The sequence below is a fragment of the Cervus canadensis genome, chromosome 6, assembly GCF_019320065.1.
Source record: "Cervus canadensis isolate Bull #8, Minnesota chromosome 6, ASM1932006v1, whole genome shotgun sequence".
Taxonomy (NCBI): domain Eukaryota; kingdom Metazoa; phylum Chordata; class Mammalia; order Artiodactyla; family Cervidae; genus Cervus; species Cervus canadensis.
In genome coordinates, this window is record NC_057391.1 from 23,846,384 (window position 1) to 23,865,660 (window position 19,277).

The 19,277-nt window shown below is 40.6% G+C and overlaps 1 protein-coding gene and 1 pseudogene across 1 annotated transcript; both read left to right on the forward strand.

Moving 5' to 3' along the window:
• Window positions 1-1,367: 1,367 nt before the first annotated feature.
• Window positions 1,368-1,992, forward strand: RNASE11 (ribonuclease A family member 11 (inactive)). Its single transcript, XM_043471393.1, has one exon. It carries the CDS (start codon window positions 1,396-1,398, stop codon window positions 1,990-1,992), a length of 597 nt encoding a protein of 198 aa, XP_043327328.1. The 5' UTR covers window positions 1,368-1,395.
• An 11,728-nt stretch (window positions 1,993-13,720) lies between these two features.
• On the forward strand, window positions 13,721-18,097 carry LOC122444251 (annotated as a pseudogene).
• The last annotated feature ends 1,180 nt before the right edge of the window (window positions 18,098-19,277 follow it).

Here is a 19,277-nt window from a genome sequence, read left to right on the forward strand (position 1 = left end):
ATTGAAGGAATTGGAGGGGCAAGAACTAGTGATTAGGAGATAATACAGTAGATACAAGTATAAGGGAAGGAGGCTTTTAGAGGTGGGAGAGAAAAAAAGAGGGAAAAAAAGGGGGTGGTCCTTATAGAGCAAGAGAAAGAATTATTACCCCAAATAACCATTCCTTCTGGGATTCTCACTGTGAATTTTCCAGCACTGACCTCAAGTAAAGGACTTTCTACAGCAGTCAAACCATGTTATGTTGTTGGCAAACATTGTGAGAAACTAGGACATATATAGTTCATTCTCCCTGTAGAGAATGAAAAGAAGCAGAGGCTATTTTCCAGGCTCAAGAAATTTCTAGACTCCAGGAATTGGTGATGGATAGGGAGGCCTGGCATGCTGCAATTCATGGGGTCGCAAAGAGTCGGACACAACTGAGCGACTGAACTGAGCTGAACTGAATAAAAAGGAGAAAAACTGTACCAACTAACTTCAAAAAAAAAATGTATAAAATCAAACACAATATTATCTATGCTGTAGGGTTTCAAAAACAACAACAAAAATTACTCTGGGTTGAAGTAGAAATAAATGAAGAAGATTTCACAAGAGAAGAAGCAATGGTACTGCCCAAGGGCACTGGGATTCTGACAGCCAAGTGGGCACTGCATTCAGTTCTCCGAGCATCACTGGTTCCACTTTGTCTCCTCCTTCTATCTCAGACAATTCTGCCTTCTCCTTCTTGCACCCCCTTCCGTTGTTAGACCTAGTAAGAGAAACTCCCAGGAAAGGAATACAGTTTCACTTCCTGCCTTGCAACAAGCTGGAATCTTTCTCCACAGGATCAACTTGCCAAAAGAACTGGTAAAGACAGAAATTCCATGACTGAGAATCAGTGGGAAAAGAAATGAGAGATGGGTAAATATCATGGTGGTTTGTTCATGTGCCTGCCATGCACCAGGTACTGTGTGAGGCTGGGGGATTCACAGCAATAGTGAGGAAAATGTTAAGTGAGATTATTGGGACCCACTGCAGAGATTACAGACTTTACCAGTGAGATTATAGATGGGGTGAAAAGAAAAAGAAATGACTACTTGGTTCTGGGTACTTTAAACGTATTATCTTATATAATTCTCATATTTTCTTTTTTTTCACAAGAGGAAACTGAAGTTAGTTACATGAGGTGGAATAAATTGCTTATTAGTGGATAAACAGGGGTTTGAAGTTGGATCTTCAGACTACACAGCTGATTGTCTTTTTCCTTTCTCATCCTTTCATTAGTAGATGTAGGTGTCTTAGCTTACATGTAGGAGTCAACCCTGGAAATGTCATAAGGAAAAGAGAGCTACTCGTTTAATATTTTCTTCATTTTTATCTTTTAGTTTTTATTGCAGAAGAGTTTGTCCTAGATCTGAGATGGAGATCTTCTTTCTGCTGCTACTTGGCCTGGGGGTGATTTTTGCAGGAGTTTCAGAAAGTGTAATGGAGATCATTAAAGAAGAATTTTTAGAGAAAGAGGTGCAATATGACATGGCAAAAAGTGACCAGGAAAAACAGACCATTGAGGTATTAATAAATTTGACTGTGCTATATAGAAACACCAGCCTCAGCATGTCCAAAGATGTGTCTTCCTCATTATTGACCTTCAGAAGATTACATTATAGCTTGCCCCCCAAACGCAACCCAGATAATAACAAACATTATTGCAATGACATGACAGTCTGGAGAAAAGTTTCAGAAGCTAATGGGTCATTCAAGTTGAGCAATAACTTCATCCATGGCTCCGTGGAAGTGGTCGACGGGGTCCCCAAAGCCCCCAGCTGCAAGTGTGGACAGACTTCATGCATAAGCTGCTCTGAGACTCCAGAACTAAGGACCACTACATGCCAGTTCATTGTGGGCAAACAATCTCCCAGTTGCCAACACCATGGTGTTACTTCATTAAAGAAAATTTTGGTAGTGCTGACAAGTCATTCTCTGATGAGCTGGTTAGTTAGTATCTCTAACTTGTAAATCCTACAGAACTTTTTATTATTGGTTATTGCTTTCTATTATCCACATCTATCCTTTCAGCACTATAGGAAACTCTTAATTATTTATAGCAACTGGAGAAATGGAACAAATCCACAATTGTAGATAATTCAGTTGAAGTGTATAACTGATGCTGGACTGTAGATGCATTCTCTCTTTTTCTCTCCCACATACATATATGCATGTACAAACTTTCTCTGAACCAAACTGAATTCCATCCTTGCTCAGCTATAAAGCCAAGAAGCAGAGTTTACCCAACTTGACAAAATTAAGGAGAGAAAGCTCCAAACCAGTACAGAGTATTGAAAGGCAACTGTACTGCCACTGAGATGATTCAGAGAAATAGTGAATGACAGGGGGATATTATTATCATTGCTTCTCTTCAAAGAAAATGTATGTTGATGCATGCACACAAGTGTGAGTGCCCACCTATGTAGCCATGGGATCTGCCTGTTCTCTAAAAGATGCCAAAAGAAAAGATTCTTTGGTTTAGCTGTTGCATTCAGTCAAAAGCTCCAGCCCTATCCAATCTCCATTCCTCCATCTTTTTCCCTGTCTATTTCACAAGTTGCTACAGAGGGAAAAAATAAAGCTTCTACTGTAATTTTTACTCAAGCATAGTCTTGATTTCCAGGGGCCCTGGGAGAGGAATGGCAAGCCATGGGGGGATAAAGGAGGTAGAAGGATGGGAAATAGCAAGTCTATGCCAAGTCTATTTGCAAATCTTTATGGTTCAACACTCTACATAAAATTGGACAGTTATCTTGTTCATAAATGTGTGTGTATGCATTCTTGATTCCTCATCATACATCCTCACTCTATCCTGAGACCCTTTTTAATGTCCTAATTTTATTTTAAGGCAAGGAATAGTGACTTTATTCAGAAAGCTGGCAGACTGGGAAGGCGGCAGACTGGTATACCCAAAAAAGCATCTTCAATGTCCTAATTTTAATAAATGCATGTAAATGGAATGTTGTACCTCACTCTCTCTATAAATTTTCCTAATGTTTTTCCTATCTGGTGCAGAATTCTCATCATACTGAAACTGCAAAACTCTGACAATCAACCAATATGCAACATTAGGACAGATGTTTTTATAACTTTTAGCTGAATTTTCTTTGTCAGTATGATAGCTGCTTAAATAAACAATCACTATGGTCTTGGCCAAATATTGATAGTTATGTTCTCAGCAATTATTTTTCACTTGGCAGCTGGAGAAGAAACTTATAGAAGTGCCTGGAGTTTGAGATCCTCCTCTCTGTGGGAGGAGACTGCAAGGCCCTGGAAGGGAGCCAAATCACTGGGTTCCATTCTAGGGCTAGTTCCCTGTAACCAGGCTGGAGCTACTACCCACTCACCAAACGTGAGATGGGCTCTGTCTGTAGTGGAGCAGCCTAGTAGGTTTCCCCTAGGCTCAAACTTGGTTCAAATTTGAGTAACTTCTTTCCTACTATAGAGTTCAGCTCTGGGAGGTGGGCATATTAGCCCCAGAGACAATAACTATACTAGCTCTGAGAGAGTTTTTTGGTAATATGTAAGAAAAAGTAAAGCGTCTCTTGTGGCTCAGCGGTAAAGAATCTGCCTGCCAACGCAGGAGACATCAGTTCGATCCCTGGGTTGGGACGGTCCCCTGGAGAAGGAAATGGCAAACTGCTCCAGTATTCTTGTCTGGAGAATCCCATGGACAGAGGAGCCTGGTAGGCTACAGTTCATGAGGTCAGAAAGAGTAGGACATGACTTAGCGACCAAACAACAACAAGAAAAAGTAAATTCAGCCTAGTTCAGAATCTATTACAGATTTCTTCCTTTACCAGGAACTAAGAACAATGACCCGGCAGAACAGATACCACTTTCCAGGTCAGGAGCATTTTCTAAAGGCTCTTAATTAAGACCAAACCTTTCCAGTTCAGTCTTTGGTGCTTTGATCTCCCAGAATCTACCTAATCATCAAACTATGAAGTCTGAAAGATGTCAAATGTGAAGATTCCATAGACTGTCAGACCTTCCGAGTGCTAGCACTCCTCACCCTCAAAGTCACTCACCCCTTCAAGATAATAGCATCTGAAGATCCCTGATGGTGACAACAGGCAGAGGATTTCAGATTCTACAACATCAAGTTTTCATCATGTTCCTTTTCTGCTTCCAAACCACAAGGGCCCCTGCTCCACTCCCACCCCCGACCCCCTACCCTTGTCTTTGGAAAAATTATCTTTCACAAAACCAGTCCCTGGTACCAAAAAGGTTGAGACTGCTGATGTAGATGATGATTTGTTCAAGAAATAGCCACAGAGAAAGGGGAGCAAAAGCCCATGAGCCCAAACAATTGTGTGGGGCAGAGTTATTTTGCCAACCTGAATTGTTCAACTTGGGTCTGATATATGAGAGAGAAATAAATGTCTTTTTAAAAATCCACTGTACTTTGAGATTCCATTCCATCCTCTTAGCTTTACCTTAACACATTTTAAAACTTAAGGAACTGAGATTAAATACAAATCCCTGGGCCTCAATCCAGAACAATTGAGTTCTGTATGTTAGAGATAAGACTGGAGTTGCTCCGATGACTTTGAGCGTGGGGCCTCACGGGCGAGTTTGCGTAGGCCGTGGGGCTTGTCTTGCATAAGGTCAGAGAGCCGGGCCAGCTAAGCTGGCAGAGCCCTGGGCATGTGAGAGCCGCAGGCTATGCTGCTGGCGTGTGCTCTCCTTGTCTCCCCAGCTCAGGCTGTTCCAAGAAGCCTGTGTTCTTCGTGATAGGACTGTGGGCTGGGCTCTTTGTCCTGCCACATTCACTGTCCCTTCTGAGAGCTCTGCTGGGCACGGGAGGCAGAGTCTGTCAGTGGAGGTATTGGGGGAGCAAAGTTGGGAAGATGGGCTCCAAAACACACCTCCACAAAGAGTAATGTCTCTTACTTCTACCTTTCATCTTCTGTCCCCTCCTCACCTACCTTTCATGTTTTCTTCTGTTGATCAGATTGTGACCTCAACTTTCCTTCTCCCTTTTATAGCCTGTGTGTCTTCTGCTTATCTGGCTTCCAGGCTTTGCACCACTTAACTCTATGTTTTCTTCTTTGTGTGTCTTGTATTCAAAGTCACTGTTCAGATAGAGAGTGGCGAGTTGGACAGATTTCTAGAGCCAGGCCAATATTCAATCTGGCCTGGCTTCAACCCCAGTGGAGCAACTGTTCATCCAAGGCTCATGGAACACATAGCCCTGAGTTGCCCAGGTGGAAAAGGACGAGAACAGCGCGGATTGCCGCACTCCCTCTGGGAACACATCCAGCCCTTTGAGAGGAGTGCCTCTGAATCACTCCCAGGCCTGCTTTGGAGCAAGCCTCTCTCGTCTTCCTTTAGAAAATTCTGAAATTGTTCAGCTGTCTTTATAAAAATCATATTCATTGTTAACATTTTTATGAGTTGCTTCCTTTGGGGCCTATTTACCAGGCACTATGATAACAGCTGACTCATTTGAAAAGACCCTGATGCTGCGAAAGATTGAGGGCAGGAGGAGAACGGGGACGACAGAGGATGAGATGGTTGGATGGCATCACCGGCTCAATGGACATGAGTTTGGGTAAACTCCAGGAGTTGGTGATGGACAGGGAGGCCTGGCGAGCTGCAGTCCATGAGGTCGCAAAGAGTCGGACACGACTGAGCGACTGAACTGAACTGAACTGAACTGATGATAATAGCTGGGCTTCCCACGTGGCTCAGTGGTGAAGAATCTACCTGTCAATGCAGGAAACACAGGAGATGCAGTTTCAATCCCTGCGTGAGGAAGATCTCCTAGAGGAGGAAAGAGCAACCCACTCCAGTATTCTTGCCTGGGAAATCCCATGGACAGAGAAGTCTGACAGGCTATAGTTCATGGGGTTTGCAGAGTCAGACACAACTGAGCACACACACATGATAATGGCTATGAACATCACTTAATGTGTGGCAAATTACATTGATGTAAATTTAATCACAGTTCAAAAACACATTCATCATATTTTTTTTTTATTTTCTAGTTTTAGTCTTCATGTCAGGCAGTCACCTGTAAATTAATTATAAAAGTGAAGGTATGTTCATGTAGGCCTAGAGTGGCTGAGTAGACCTTTGGACCCAGTGGGGAGAAATGTGATGACATTATGTGAGATGGCCTGTCATGGAAGCACAGTAATAATAGAATGGCTAATGAGTAAAGTGTATTTACAGGCAAGCAATTGAGAAACATTCATACGTAAGGCATTATACCAGCTACTGTGGGAAAAAGGCATAATGAAAGAAATGTGTACCTGTACTGGATATAGGCTAATAAGATCGTACCTTAAGAGAGGAACATATCTCTGTTGCTTGAAGTGATCAATGCAGGCACTTGTAAGAGAAGACTTAAAATCTTGAACTTGTTGGACAATCCATTAAAACAGCTAAAAAATGAATAAAGAGAAAATAGTACTAGGAGTGGGAAGAAACATACGAAAAGAGTGGGTGGAAATATAGTTGTAGATAGATGAATGCTAGAATAAATAACTTGAATGATTTTTTTTTCCTCATAAGATTGTAGAAGGCCGAATGGCTCTAATCTATAACAGGTCCTAATCTATAAAACTGGTGAACGGGGCTTCCCTGATGGCTCAGTGGTAAAGAATCCACCTGCCAATGCAGGAGACAAGGGTTTGATCCCTGATCTGGGATGATCGCACATGCCAGGGAACGACTAAGCCCGAGGGCCACCACTAGTAAGCCCGTGCTGCACAGCCTGAGAACCACAACTGCTGAGCCCTCAGGCCGTAACTACTGAAGCCCGTGTGCCCTAGAGCCTGTGCTCAGCAGCAAAAGAAGCCACTGCAGTGAGAAGCCTGAGCACTGCAGCTAGAGAGTAGTCCCCACTAGCTGCCCACACAGCAACAAAGACCTAGTACAACCAATAAATAAGTAAATAAAAATTATTAAAAAATAGAACTTGTCTCTGAAGTGTTGGGCACTAACCCCATTCATGAGGGCTCCATCCTCATGTCCTAATCACTTGCCTAAAGCCCCATCTCCCAATGCCACTATATTAGGAATTAGGATTTCAACACATGAATGGGGAGTTACAAAAAGATTTAAGTTATTTAGATCTCTTTTTTCTGTATCCCGTTCAGTGAGGTTTTGTCATACAGTCAAATTTGAAATGTGGTCAGATTCACGCTATAAAAATTCATGTGCAGGTTTTTATGTGAACGTAACTTTTCAGGTCAGTTGGGTAAATACCCAGAAGCATGAATGCTAGGTTGTATGGTGGATCTCTGTTTAGCTTTGGAAGAAACTGTCAAACCATCTTCCATCAGTCAGTTCAGTTCAGTTGCTCAATCGTGTCCGACTGTTTGCAACACCGTGAATCGCAGCACGCCAGGCCTCCCTGTCCATCACCAACTCCCGGAGTTTACTCAAACTCATGATCATCAAGTCGGTGATGCCATCCAGTCATCTCATCCTCTGTCGTCCCCTTCTCCTCCTGCCTTCCATCCCTCCCAGCATCAGGGTCTTTTCCAATGAGTCAAATCTTCGCATGAGGTGGCCAAAGTACTGGAGTTTCAGCTTCAGCATCAGTCCTTCCAATGAACACCCAGGACTGATCTTCTTTAGGATGGACTGGTTGGATCTCCTTGCAGTCCAAGGGACTCTCAAGAGTCTTCTCCAACACCACAGTTCAAAAGCATCAATTTTTTGGCACTCAGCTTTCTTCACAGTCCAAATCTCACATCCATACATGACCACTGGAAAAACCATAGCCTTGACTAGATGCTCCTTTGTTGGCAAAGTAATGTCTGTGCTTTTTAATATGCTATCTAGGTTGGTCATAACTTTCCTTCCAAGGAGTAAGTGTCTTTTAATTTCATGGCTGCAATCACCACCTGCAGTGATTTTGGAGCCCCCCCCCAAATAAAGTCTGACACTGTTTCCACTGTCTCCCCATCTATTTCCCATGAAACGATGGGACCGGATGCCATGATCTTAGTTTTCTAAATGTTGAGCTTTAAGGCAACTGTTTCACTCTCCTCTTTCACTTTCATCAAGAGGCTTTTTAGTTCCTCTTCACTTTCTGCCATAAGGGTGGTGTCATTTGCATATCTGAGGTTATTGATATTTCTCCCGGCAATCTTGATTCCAGCTTGTGCTTCTTCCAGCCCAACGTTTCTCATGATGTACTCTGCATATAAGTTAAATAAGCAGGGTGACAATATACAGCCTTGATGTACTCCTTTTCCTATCTGGAACCAGTCTGTTGTTCCATGTCTTGTTCTAACACTTGCTTCCTGACCTGCATATAGGTTTCTCAAGAGGCAGGTCAGGTGGTCTGGTATTCCCATCTCTTTCAGAATTTTCCAGTTTATTGTGATCCACACAGTCAAAGGCTTTGGCATAGTCAATAAAGCAGAAATAGATGTTTTTCTGGAACTCTCTGGCTTTTTCGATGATCCAGCGGATGTTGGCAATTTGACCTCTGGTTCTTCTGCCTTTTCTAAAACCAGCTTGAACATCTGGAAGTTCACAGTTCACGTACTGCTGAAGCCTGGCTTGGAGAATTTTGAGCATTACTTTACTAGCGTGTGCTACTGCTGCTGCTGCTGCTAAGTCGCTTCAGTCGTGTCCGACCCTGTGCGACACCATAGACGGCAGCCCACCAGGCTCTGCAGTCCCTGATTCTCCAGACAAGAACACTGGAGTGGGTTGCCATTTCCTTCTTCAGTGCATGAAAGTGAAAAGTGAAAGTGAAGTCGCTCAGTCATGTCTGACTCTTCGAGACCCCATGGACTGCAGCCTACCAGGCTCCTCTGCCCATGGGATTTTCCAGGCAAGAGTACTGGAGTGGGTTGCCATTGTGTGAGATGAGTGCAATTGTGCGGTAGCTTGAGCATTCTTTGGGATTGCCTTTCTTTGGGATTGGAATGAAAACTGACCTTTTCCAGTCCTGTGGCCACTGCTGAGTTTTCCAAATTTGCTGGCATATTGAGTGCAGCGCTTTCACAGCATCATCTTTTAGGATTTGAAATAGCTCAACTGGAATTCCATCACCCCCACTAGCTTTGTTCATACTAGCTTTGTTCGTAGTGATGCTTTCATTATTTTGCATTCCTACTAGAAATGTCCCAATTGCTCCACATCTTCACTTGTATCCCTTGAAGTTTGACATCTCTTCTCATTATTCACATAGTGTTCAATAGTCAGAAAATGAAGTAGTGAATGCATACACTGGATGTAATACACTCTGTTTTAATCTTTTTTTTTTCAGTTTGTTTCCATAATCAAACAGTAATATTCATTGAAGGGCCAGGACCTCGCGAAGCCTCTCTTTTTCTTTCTTCCCAAGGAAAAAGGATTAGGTAGTCACCCCTTTGAGAGTAAAGGATTTCCATTCCCTACTTTACTTTTTTTAACATATCTATGAGACTTCTGAATTATGTGCCATGTTGACACCCAATTGACATCTACACATAATTTATATAACTTTCATAGTCATTCCAAATATATAGTTGTCTGATAGGCATATGCTAATTCCTTTTATGATATATTTATATCTAAAGCTTATTTTTATTGAGTTTAAATTATAAAACAATGCATGCTCACTGTAAAAATTTCAAAGCAGGAGAAAGTAAATGTCTGGTTTCACTCTCACATCCACTCTGGTGTCTAATTTTAAAGTAGTCATTCTGGTTACTGCTCATGTCATTGAGCTTTTAAACATTTTGAAAATAGCTCCTGGAGATAATCAAGTCAATATGTTTATTGTGTATAATCGTAGGCCTTTTCTTCCACATATGCATAGATTGGTGCACTCCCAGATAGATATTTTTTAAGCATAAATTGAATCATATTATACATTTTTAATTCTGAGACTTGTTTTTCCCATGAAAATATGTCCTGATGCTCTTTCTACATCAATGGAAAGATCTATTCATTCACTGTTTTAAACTTATCATTTAAAAAATAATTTTAAGTCATAGGAAGCTGAATGATTGTACACAATCCCAGGTCCCTTTCTTCCCAGCTTCCCTCAGTGGTAGCATGCTATGTAACTACAGTGCATTATCAAATAACAATACTGTTAACTAAACCATAGGCCTCATTCAGATGTCATCAGTTTTTACATGCAATCAGTGTGAGTTTTAAGCCAGCTTTTTCACTCTCCTCCTTCACTCTTATCAAGAGGTTCTTTAGTTCCTCTCCGCTTTCTGCTGCTAGAGTGGTATCATCTGCCTGTTTGAGATTGTTAACATTTCTGCAGTCTTGATTCCAGCTTGTAAATCACCCAGTCCGGCATTTCGCATGATATATTCTGCATATAAGTTAAATAAAAGGGTGATGATATACAGCCTTGTCATACTCCTTTTTCAATTTTGAGCCAGTCAGTTGTTCCATATAAGGTTCCACGTAAGGGTCTAAACTAAGATCATGGCATCTGGTCCCATTACTCCATGGCAAACAGAAGGGGGAAAAGTGGAAGCAGTGACAGATTTTCTCTTCCTGGGCTCTAAAATCACTGCAGATGGTGACTGCAACCACAAAACTAGAAGATGCTTGTTTCTTGGAAGAAAGGCTATGACAAACCTAGACAGTGTATTAAAAAGCAAAAACATCACTTTGCTGACAATCGTCCATATAGTCAAAGCTAGGATTTTTCCAGTAGTCATGTACAGATGTGAAAGTTGGATCATAAAGAAGGCTCAGTCCGAAAGAACTGATGCTTTCAAACTGTGGTGCTAAAGAAGACTCTTGAGAGTTCCTCGGACTGCAAGGATATCAAACCAGTCAATCCTAGAGGAAATCAACCCTGAATACTCATTGGAAGGACTGATGCTGAAGTTGAAGCTCCAGTACTTTGGCCACCTGATACAAAGAGCTGACTCATTGGAAAAGACCCTGATGCTGAGAAAGACTGAAGGCAAGAGAAGAGGGCAGCAGAAGATGAGATGGATGGATGGCTTCACTGATTCAACGGACATGAACTTGGCAAACTCTGGGAGATGGTGAAGGACAGGGAAACCTGGCGTGCTGTAGTTCATGAGGTCACAAAGAGTCAGACACGACTGAGCCCTGAAAGACAGACGTGTGAGTGTGGGTGTAGTTATATGTAATTTTATCTTGTGTATAGATTCATGTAATCACTATGATAGTCAAAATACAGAACTGTTCCCTTACCACCAAGGAACTCTTCCACCCTTGGTAACTACTGATTTGTTCTCCATATCTATGATTCTTTAATTTTGAGGTAAAGGAATGCATATAGTGTGTAGCCTTTCTGTTTATGTTTTTATTTTTTTTTTAATTTTTTTTTTTATTAGTTGGAGGCTAATTACTTCACAACATTTCAGTGTAAATCTATGGCTGATTCATATCAATGTATGACAAAACCCTCTGTTTATGTTTTTAAATTAAATATTTTATTTTGGGATTATTATAGATTTACATGCAGATGTAATAAATAATCAAGAGTAATCTATGTATTGTTTACCTGCTTCTCCAATGACAATATTATGTAAAACTGTAGTACTATATCAAAATTGGGATATTGACATTAACACAGTCAAGATACAGAACATTTCTGCCACTGCAAATGTCCCTCATGATCTCCTTTTATAAGCACATTACACCTCCCCTCACCCTGGCAGCACACACGCACACATTCACACGTATTTTTTCCAACTTTGTTGGGATATAATTAACATAAAATGTTGTGGGACTTTAAGGTACATTTAAGGTCCCTGAATATCTTTTCATGGCTTGTTAACTTATTTCTTTTTAGTACAGAATAATATTCCATTTTTCTGGATGTACTACAGTCTATTTATCCATTCATCTATTGAAGAACATCTTGATTGCTTCCAAGTTTTGGCAATTGTGAATGAAGCTGATATAAATATCTGTGTGCATGTTTTTAAGTAGATATCCATTTTCATCTCTGTTGGGCAAATACCACTGAGTACAACTGCTGGATCATATAATAAGTATGTTTAGTTTTGTAGGAAATGTGAAATGTCTTCTAAAATCATTGCCATTTTCCATTCCTACTGGCTGCTCCTTTTCTTCTAAGGGATTCTTGCCCATAGTAGTAGATATAATGGTTATCTGAATTAAATCCACCCATTCCCATCCATTTTAACTCACTCATTCCTAGAATGTTGATGTTCATCCTTGCCACCTGTACGTCTTCTTTGGAAAAATGTCTATTTAGGCCTTCTGCCCCTTTTTTAATTAGGTTGTTTTTTTTTCTATTGAGTTATATGAGTTCCTTATACATTTTGGATATTAATGCCTTACCAGAAATATCATTTACAAATAAGTTCTCCCATTTAATAGATTGTCTTTTCATTTTGTTGACAGTTTCCTTCACAGTTCAAAAACTTTAAAGTTCAGCCCCATTTGTTAACTTTTGCAATACTTTTTTGGATCAGTCTCTTCAGACAAGAGAAACAATAGCAATGACAAACCTAGACAGTGTCTTGCAGAGACATCACTTCATCAACAAAGGTCCATATAGTCAAAGCTCTGGTTTTTCCAGAAGTCGTGTATAGATGTGAGAGTTGGACCATAAAGAAGGCTGAGTGCCAAAGAACTGATGCTTTTTTCCCTTCGTAGAAAGCAGAAAAATAATTTATCACAAAAAATGGCAGAAATACGGAATTTATCCTGAAATTCATTCATACTTTGGTATAATAAACTTTGCTATAAGTTTGTGGGACAGATTTTCCCTTAAACATGTTCTCCTACTGACTGCCCCACTGGAGACTTATTATCATGTAACAGTTTTTAAGCATTTTGCTGATTCTTCTGTTGTGAGCAGGCAGGAGCCATCTTTAAATCCACAGAATTCCAAGAAGAGAGTAGTGTTATTTCTCAGAAGAACAGCACTTTCGATCTCAGAAGAGTATACATAAATATTTTACAGAGGCAGCATAGTTTAGATTAAACAGGCACATCGTTCATCAAAGTGTAAAAAGGGCGACAGGAAAAAATTACTGCATTGTAGATTATGATATTCAAATATGGGTGAAAATTTAAGGCAGCTGATGGCCACAGTGGGCGAGTCAAGGGATGTGGTCTGGGTATGGAGGTGTTTTTTCATCTAGATGAGTTCTCTCTATGATCTCAGTGACTCAGTACTGGTGAGCAAGCCAGTTCCCCAAGGCCAATGATACTTGAGGTACCAGAATGTTTCATTTTCAACTGTGGTCCAAAGAGAGGGTTGAGTTGGGCCTGAATTGCAATCAGCCAAAAGAGATAGCAGCAAACGGAACAGGTCACCAACATAGCGATAACAGCTCCCCAGTTGGGATCCTTAGGGATGAACCAGAGCATCTGGAAAGCTGATGATGCCCCATAACACACTCATCATGGAAAGAGACACGGTGAGGTCAGTATATGCCGTGGTCACTGTGGAAGGTGCCAGCCCTGCCAAGTCACCTCACTTTAATCCCATCCTGAACTGATGTTTTTGAACTGTTGTGCTAGGGAAGGCTCTTGAAGAGTCCCTTGGGCTGCAAGGAGAACAAGCCAGTAAATTCTACAGGAAATCAACCTTGAATATTTATTGGGAGGACTGATGCTGAAGCTGAAGCACCAATATTTTGGACACCTGATGTGAAGAGCCGACTCATTGGAAAAGACCCTGATGCTGAGAAACATTGAAGGCAAAAGGAGAAGGGGGCAGCAGAAGATGAGATGGTTAGATAGCATCGCTGACTCAGTGGACATGAGTTTGAGCAGCGGGGAGCAGCACTGGAGCAGGAGATTGAGCAGGAGCCCCATGTGTGTTGGAGGGCATGCCGGGTAGGTCCTGGCAGGCTGGTCAGAATACTAGGCAGTTATCAGTTTGGTGTCTCTGCACTGGGACTGAAAACAAGAACATCTTTGTTCTGACTCTTTTTTAAAAAACATTTTTTACTTAATTATTTAGCTGCACTGGATCTTAGTTGCTGCACGCAGGACCTTCGATCTTCATAGCAGCATTCAGAATCTTTGAACATTCAGAATCTTTGAACGTTGCAAGCTCAGAGTCTTAGCTATTGGATCACCAGGGAAGACTCTTTGTTCTCACTCTTCAATAGTGGAAACTCAGTTTCTTAGCAGAGGACCAAGTCCCACTGGTTTTCAAACCAGCTAACGGGGTTCATCTTCTCAGTGTCAGGCCCCAGTGCTAGGGTGTCTACTATATGGCTCATTCTGTCCCTCCTCTGAGAGGATCTTCAAGTTTGAGATATCTCCTTCCTAGTCTGTGTCACTTACAGGTCTTGACGAGATTTGGTGTTGAAAGCTCAGCTTCTGTCTGCACCAGTGCCAAATCAAATCTCAGAGACAGTTTTGGTTGCCCTTTGGATAGCTTTATTACTTTGCCAGGCAAAGGGGAACAAAGCTCCTGGCTTGAGAAACTATGTGTCCGCCCCCAGGAAGAAGTGATGAAGAGTTTTATAACAACAGTCCTCAAGGATGGGGTTGCTGACAAGATTAGGGTGTGTGCAGGTCTCAGGTGGTTGGGTCTTTTAATCTTGATGAGTTTCTCAAGTCTTCAGATGTTTTCTTGGCTGCTTTTACCTTGATAACAATTTCTTGCACATAATTTTTAGCAGAAAGAGAAACTGTGATAGTGTCAAGCAATATTGACATAAAAAATAACTAAATTTTCTGTTTTAGGACAAATTCAGGTGATGTGATTTTCCTAATTATGTATAAAAGAAAGAAGACACATAAATAAGAACCGAGGTAAATGCTGCCACTGTTGAGCTGAATTTTTGATGCAGATATATTGAGTTTAGAGAAGAAATTTGTACTTTCCTTGTATTTAAGTTTGGAAAGTAATTTCATATTATACATATTTAAGAATTGTTTTCTAAGCTAATGTTGGTTTTCAAAATTCAATTTGGGTGGTTTCTGCCATTAGAAACTATTGTTATGCAATATGTTTCAGTAAGATTTTCTGTGTACTCATGTATAGGGGTATGTAATTCAGTCTATGTGTGTGTAAGGAAGTCTTTCATTCTTTATCTTTAATTTCTTTATTCTTGTACACCTGTTTTGTGTAACAAAGACATTCCTTACTAATTCCAAAATTATGAAAAATACCATAGTATAATTGTATCAGTATCTTTAGTGTTGTTTTCTAAATATTACTTTGATCTCTAGTCCACTATATATTGAGGAGTGAGTTTTTGTGTGTACGTGTGTTTGTGGTATATGGAATGAACACTGGAAACTGTGTTACTTTTTCTTGATATACAACATTTGTCTCACCGGATGTATTTTCCTTTTCTCAAGAAAATATGAGATCCTCTCTCCTAACATATTTGATACTTTCATATTCCTGCTATTCCTAATCTGTCAAGGAGCAAATTATAAAATCAAAACAAACCAGTGGAAAAAAAAAAAAAAACCAGTGGCAATATCTTGGTCTGTACCTTATAAACTCACTTTGACATGATACAGGAAAAAAATCTTTAAAATATTTTTCAGAATCATACAGTGAGCAACTAGGCAAGGCATGAGTAAGTATAGATTTGCAGGAAAATGCAATCAATTGAGAGATTTTTTTCATCTAAAACCTGGTTTTGATTCCATTTTGCTAAATAAGATGTTGAAATTGCTCTACATTTGTGCTCTGAAGGTTGATTTTCAGTTACTGAAGGCTTCTTATTTTGTGTCTGTCCATTTTGTGTACCTCTGTAAGCTCAGATACTCAAGTCTTCACAGTGACCCTAAGGGAAAGACATGTGCCGAATTATGAGCCATGAGAATGACATTTCCTTCTAGGTTTTCTCAAACTAATCCCGTTTTCACTTTAGTTATAGATATGAAAGTCTGAAGCATAAATATTACCTCCTTATGTTTGTGAAAAGCAAATTTAAAGCTGCCAAAGGTGCGATTTTTCTTCCTGAACTGAATGGAGAGATACTCTGGGATTTACTCACAAAAGTATGTCTAATTATAAGGATTGAGTGTTTGGACTGTCTTTGCTCAACCACTTAAACTAAGGAACTGATGTTTCCTGATGCTGATAAAGGATGGGAGTTTACTAATATAAAAATGTGGCATTCTGAGAAATTGGCACTTGATATTGGATAACACACCCAAACCAGCTCTTAAAGATATATGTCTTCAATGACACTTTCTCAGAATTATTTATTTTAACTTTGAGAATTTGACAACTTTCAAGACCACAATTAAAAATTAACCCTTCAGAAATAGCAGTTGAATAAGGTTTTGTTTAGGGCTCCCTCTCCCTCACCATATAATCTTTATTTTCATTATTTGGGACCAGGTTGCAGATTTTGATTTTTCCTTGACTTTTTCAAACAAACATTTGCTGCTTTTGTATTTGTATCCATTCCTTTGTGGAGAAGGCAATGGCAACCCACTCCAGTACTCTTGCCTGGAAAATCCCATGGACGAAAGAGCCTGGTAGGCTGCAGTCCATGGGGTCGCTAGGAGTCGGATGCAATTTAGCAACTTCACTTTCACTTTTCACTTTCATGCATTGGAGAAGGAAATGGCAACCCACTCCAGTGTTCTTGCCTGGAGAATCCCAGGGACGGGGGAGCCTGGTGGGCTGCCGTCTAAGGGGTCACACAGAGTCGGACACGACTGAAGCGACTTAGCAGCAGCAAAGTGGAGTGACTAGATATGGAGACACACACAGGGGAAAGGAAGGTCATGACTGTGCAATCTATGATGATGAGATTTATATCTTCATAAGGGCACACAGGATGGGAAGAATTTAGGAGTAGAAAACCTGAGAAGAAACCATGAAGTCTAACTTAAAAAAAAAAAAAGATGGGAAAAACACTCACAAGGTCAGTAATGCACCTTAGTGGAAGAGCTCTTCTGAGCAAGAAGAGGATGCAGAGGAGACCACAACATGGACCCACAATTCCAGGCAATGAGGTGATGGTAATGGTATTTACACCAATCCACACAGCATTTGGTGCTCATGTGACATGATGGGTCTTGTTTGATCCCTTGTGAAGGGCACTGATGGTCAGAAATGAGCAAGAGGAAGAAGTCATAAGATCAAGAATGGTCCTCAGAAGAGCAGGATGTTGGTGAGGGGAAGTGGGGATCAAGTCCACCTCTTTTCAGCACAAGCTCTTAACTCCAGGAAGAGAACAGATGCATTGACTTCAGAAGGAGGGAGCACATGGGCCTCCTCTCTACCTCTCACCCCACTGCCCTCTCCACTGCTTGTCCTTTACCCTTCCCTCCTGGCCTTCATCTTTCTCTTGCTCTCTTCCTCAGTTCTTCCTTGTTACCTTCTCTCTCTCTCTCTCCTCACCTTTTTTCCCCCTCTCTCCCTTTCTCCTTTACTCTCCTTCTTCCTTCACCTTTCCTTCTCTTACCTACAGTCTTCTAGACTGATGTCCTCTAAGGTCACTTTTATTTTACAGGTATTAAAATAGATTTTGAGTTGTCAATTTTAAAACAGTCCAAAGTCTTAGAGCTCAGAACAGCAAGAGGTAGTAAAAATGGGTCCTGCGCAGTGACAGAAGGCACAGCCTCACAGTGGACATAACTCCTTCTCTCTTGTGTTCCCTTCAGGGAAACATGGGGACTCTGATCAACATGCAGCCCCTGTTTCTGCTCTTCCTGCTGCTGAAGCCACTACAGTTCATGAGGACATTATGATGAATCTTTATCAGACTAACAACAAAAAAGATTAGAAAACTTTAGATGACTTATATGCTACAGGGCTTATGAGACCACTTGCCAAAGAAATGTTCAAATCCCATGTTATTATTGATTCTGAAAGACCATTAACTGATCTAGCCCACTATAATGATGAAATGAGATGAAATGTGTTCACAATAGACTTTATTGTGTCAAAGAGCATTTCTTCCTCCAAGCATCATATGAGGACATCTAACAGATCTGTCACAACACATTTGTGCAATGTAGCAGTGGGATTAGGAAATGTCACAGGAGCTGGAATGTAAATAGCCAGAGTGCATTGTGTTTTAACAAGTGGGATCATGATGTCATTTTGTGAATACACAGGGAGGGATGGGTCTTTATCACTTGTCAATGGAGAAATTATATTGGAGAAATTATTCCTGATTCTGTAATTGATATTATTAAAATGTAAAGTGTCATCCACCGAGATAGTATCCTCTCCCTACAGTTCTAGAAGTATATTCTCTAAGATGTTAAAGCAAGAATATAGAATCCTATCCTTACTGATCCTTACAAGTCAAACTTGAGAATGGCAATTTTGATCCCATTTACTTTCATCATTCACTGCCTGCCTTTTTTCTCCTTAGACCAGGCAAAGTGAGCTGGATTAAAAGATAGTGCTCTGAGATGTGGTTTTAAATAGGTCACAGAGTTTAGCACATTTTGAATGTGATTTGAGGATGAATACCTGCAGGGAAAGGATAAACAGCACCAAGAGGAATTGGAAATGATTGCTGAGGTATGCTCCAAAGTTGTATTCATGTGAATTGTGGTTCAATGGAAATAATAAAGTGCATTGACACAGTGAAGTTCTCTGGTATGTTTATGTGGAGTTTCTGGGTTTGGACTGATCTTTCTCTGTGACACAGTTTGAAACAAGAAGAATTGGGAGACACCTGAGAAATTGTGAAATTCTTCCTCCTAGTGCTACATTTGTAGAATTTCCACTTGTTCTCTTCTTTCTATACAACACAATACTCATGGAAACAGGATAGGATAGATTCTAACAAGAGCCATGTCAACATAAATACCTAAATATTCAGAATAGCAAACTCCCCAAAGTACTCTTACTGTCTAGTGCTACTTTCGTGGATTCCCACATTTTTGTTTTAGCTTAGACATCACTGTTCACAAAACTACACACAATTCCTCACTTTCTGGCATAGTCACATTTATTCACTATTTCTTCTCCTCAGTTTCCTGTCACTGTGGCTTCATCTGAGAATATTCCACTTCCAAAAGAGGCTGGAGATCCAGTGTGAGAAAAGAAATCAATCTGTCCTGTCTCAGTTATAACTTCTCTCTCTTTGTAAAACTCTTTATTATCTTTTTATCATTATTCTCTATAACTTACTGAAAATGGGACACGGCGTAGTGAGGAGAGAAGGAGTGCCTGTCTCTCTTGCATGTTTCATTACAATCCAATCTGCATGTATCTTCCATTCCCTATCCTTATCTTCAGACTCAGAGCTAATGTCCTCATCTATCAGTAAGGGACCAGAGCCTAGGGCCCAAGGCTACCAGACCCCATTCAGTGACTAAGTAAAGGACACCAGAAAATCAAGTCTCTTGATACAACTTTTCACATGGAA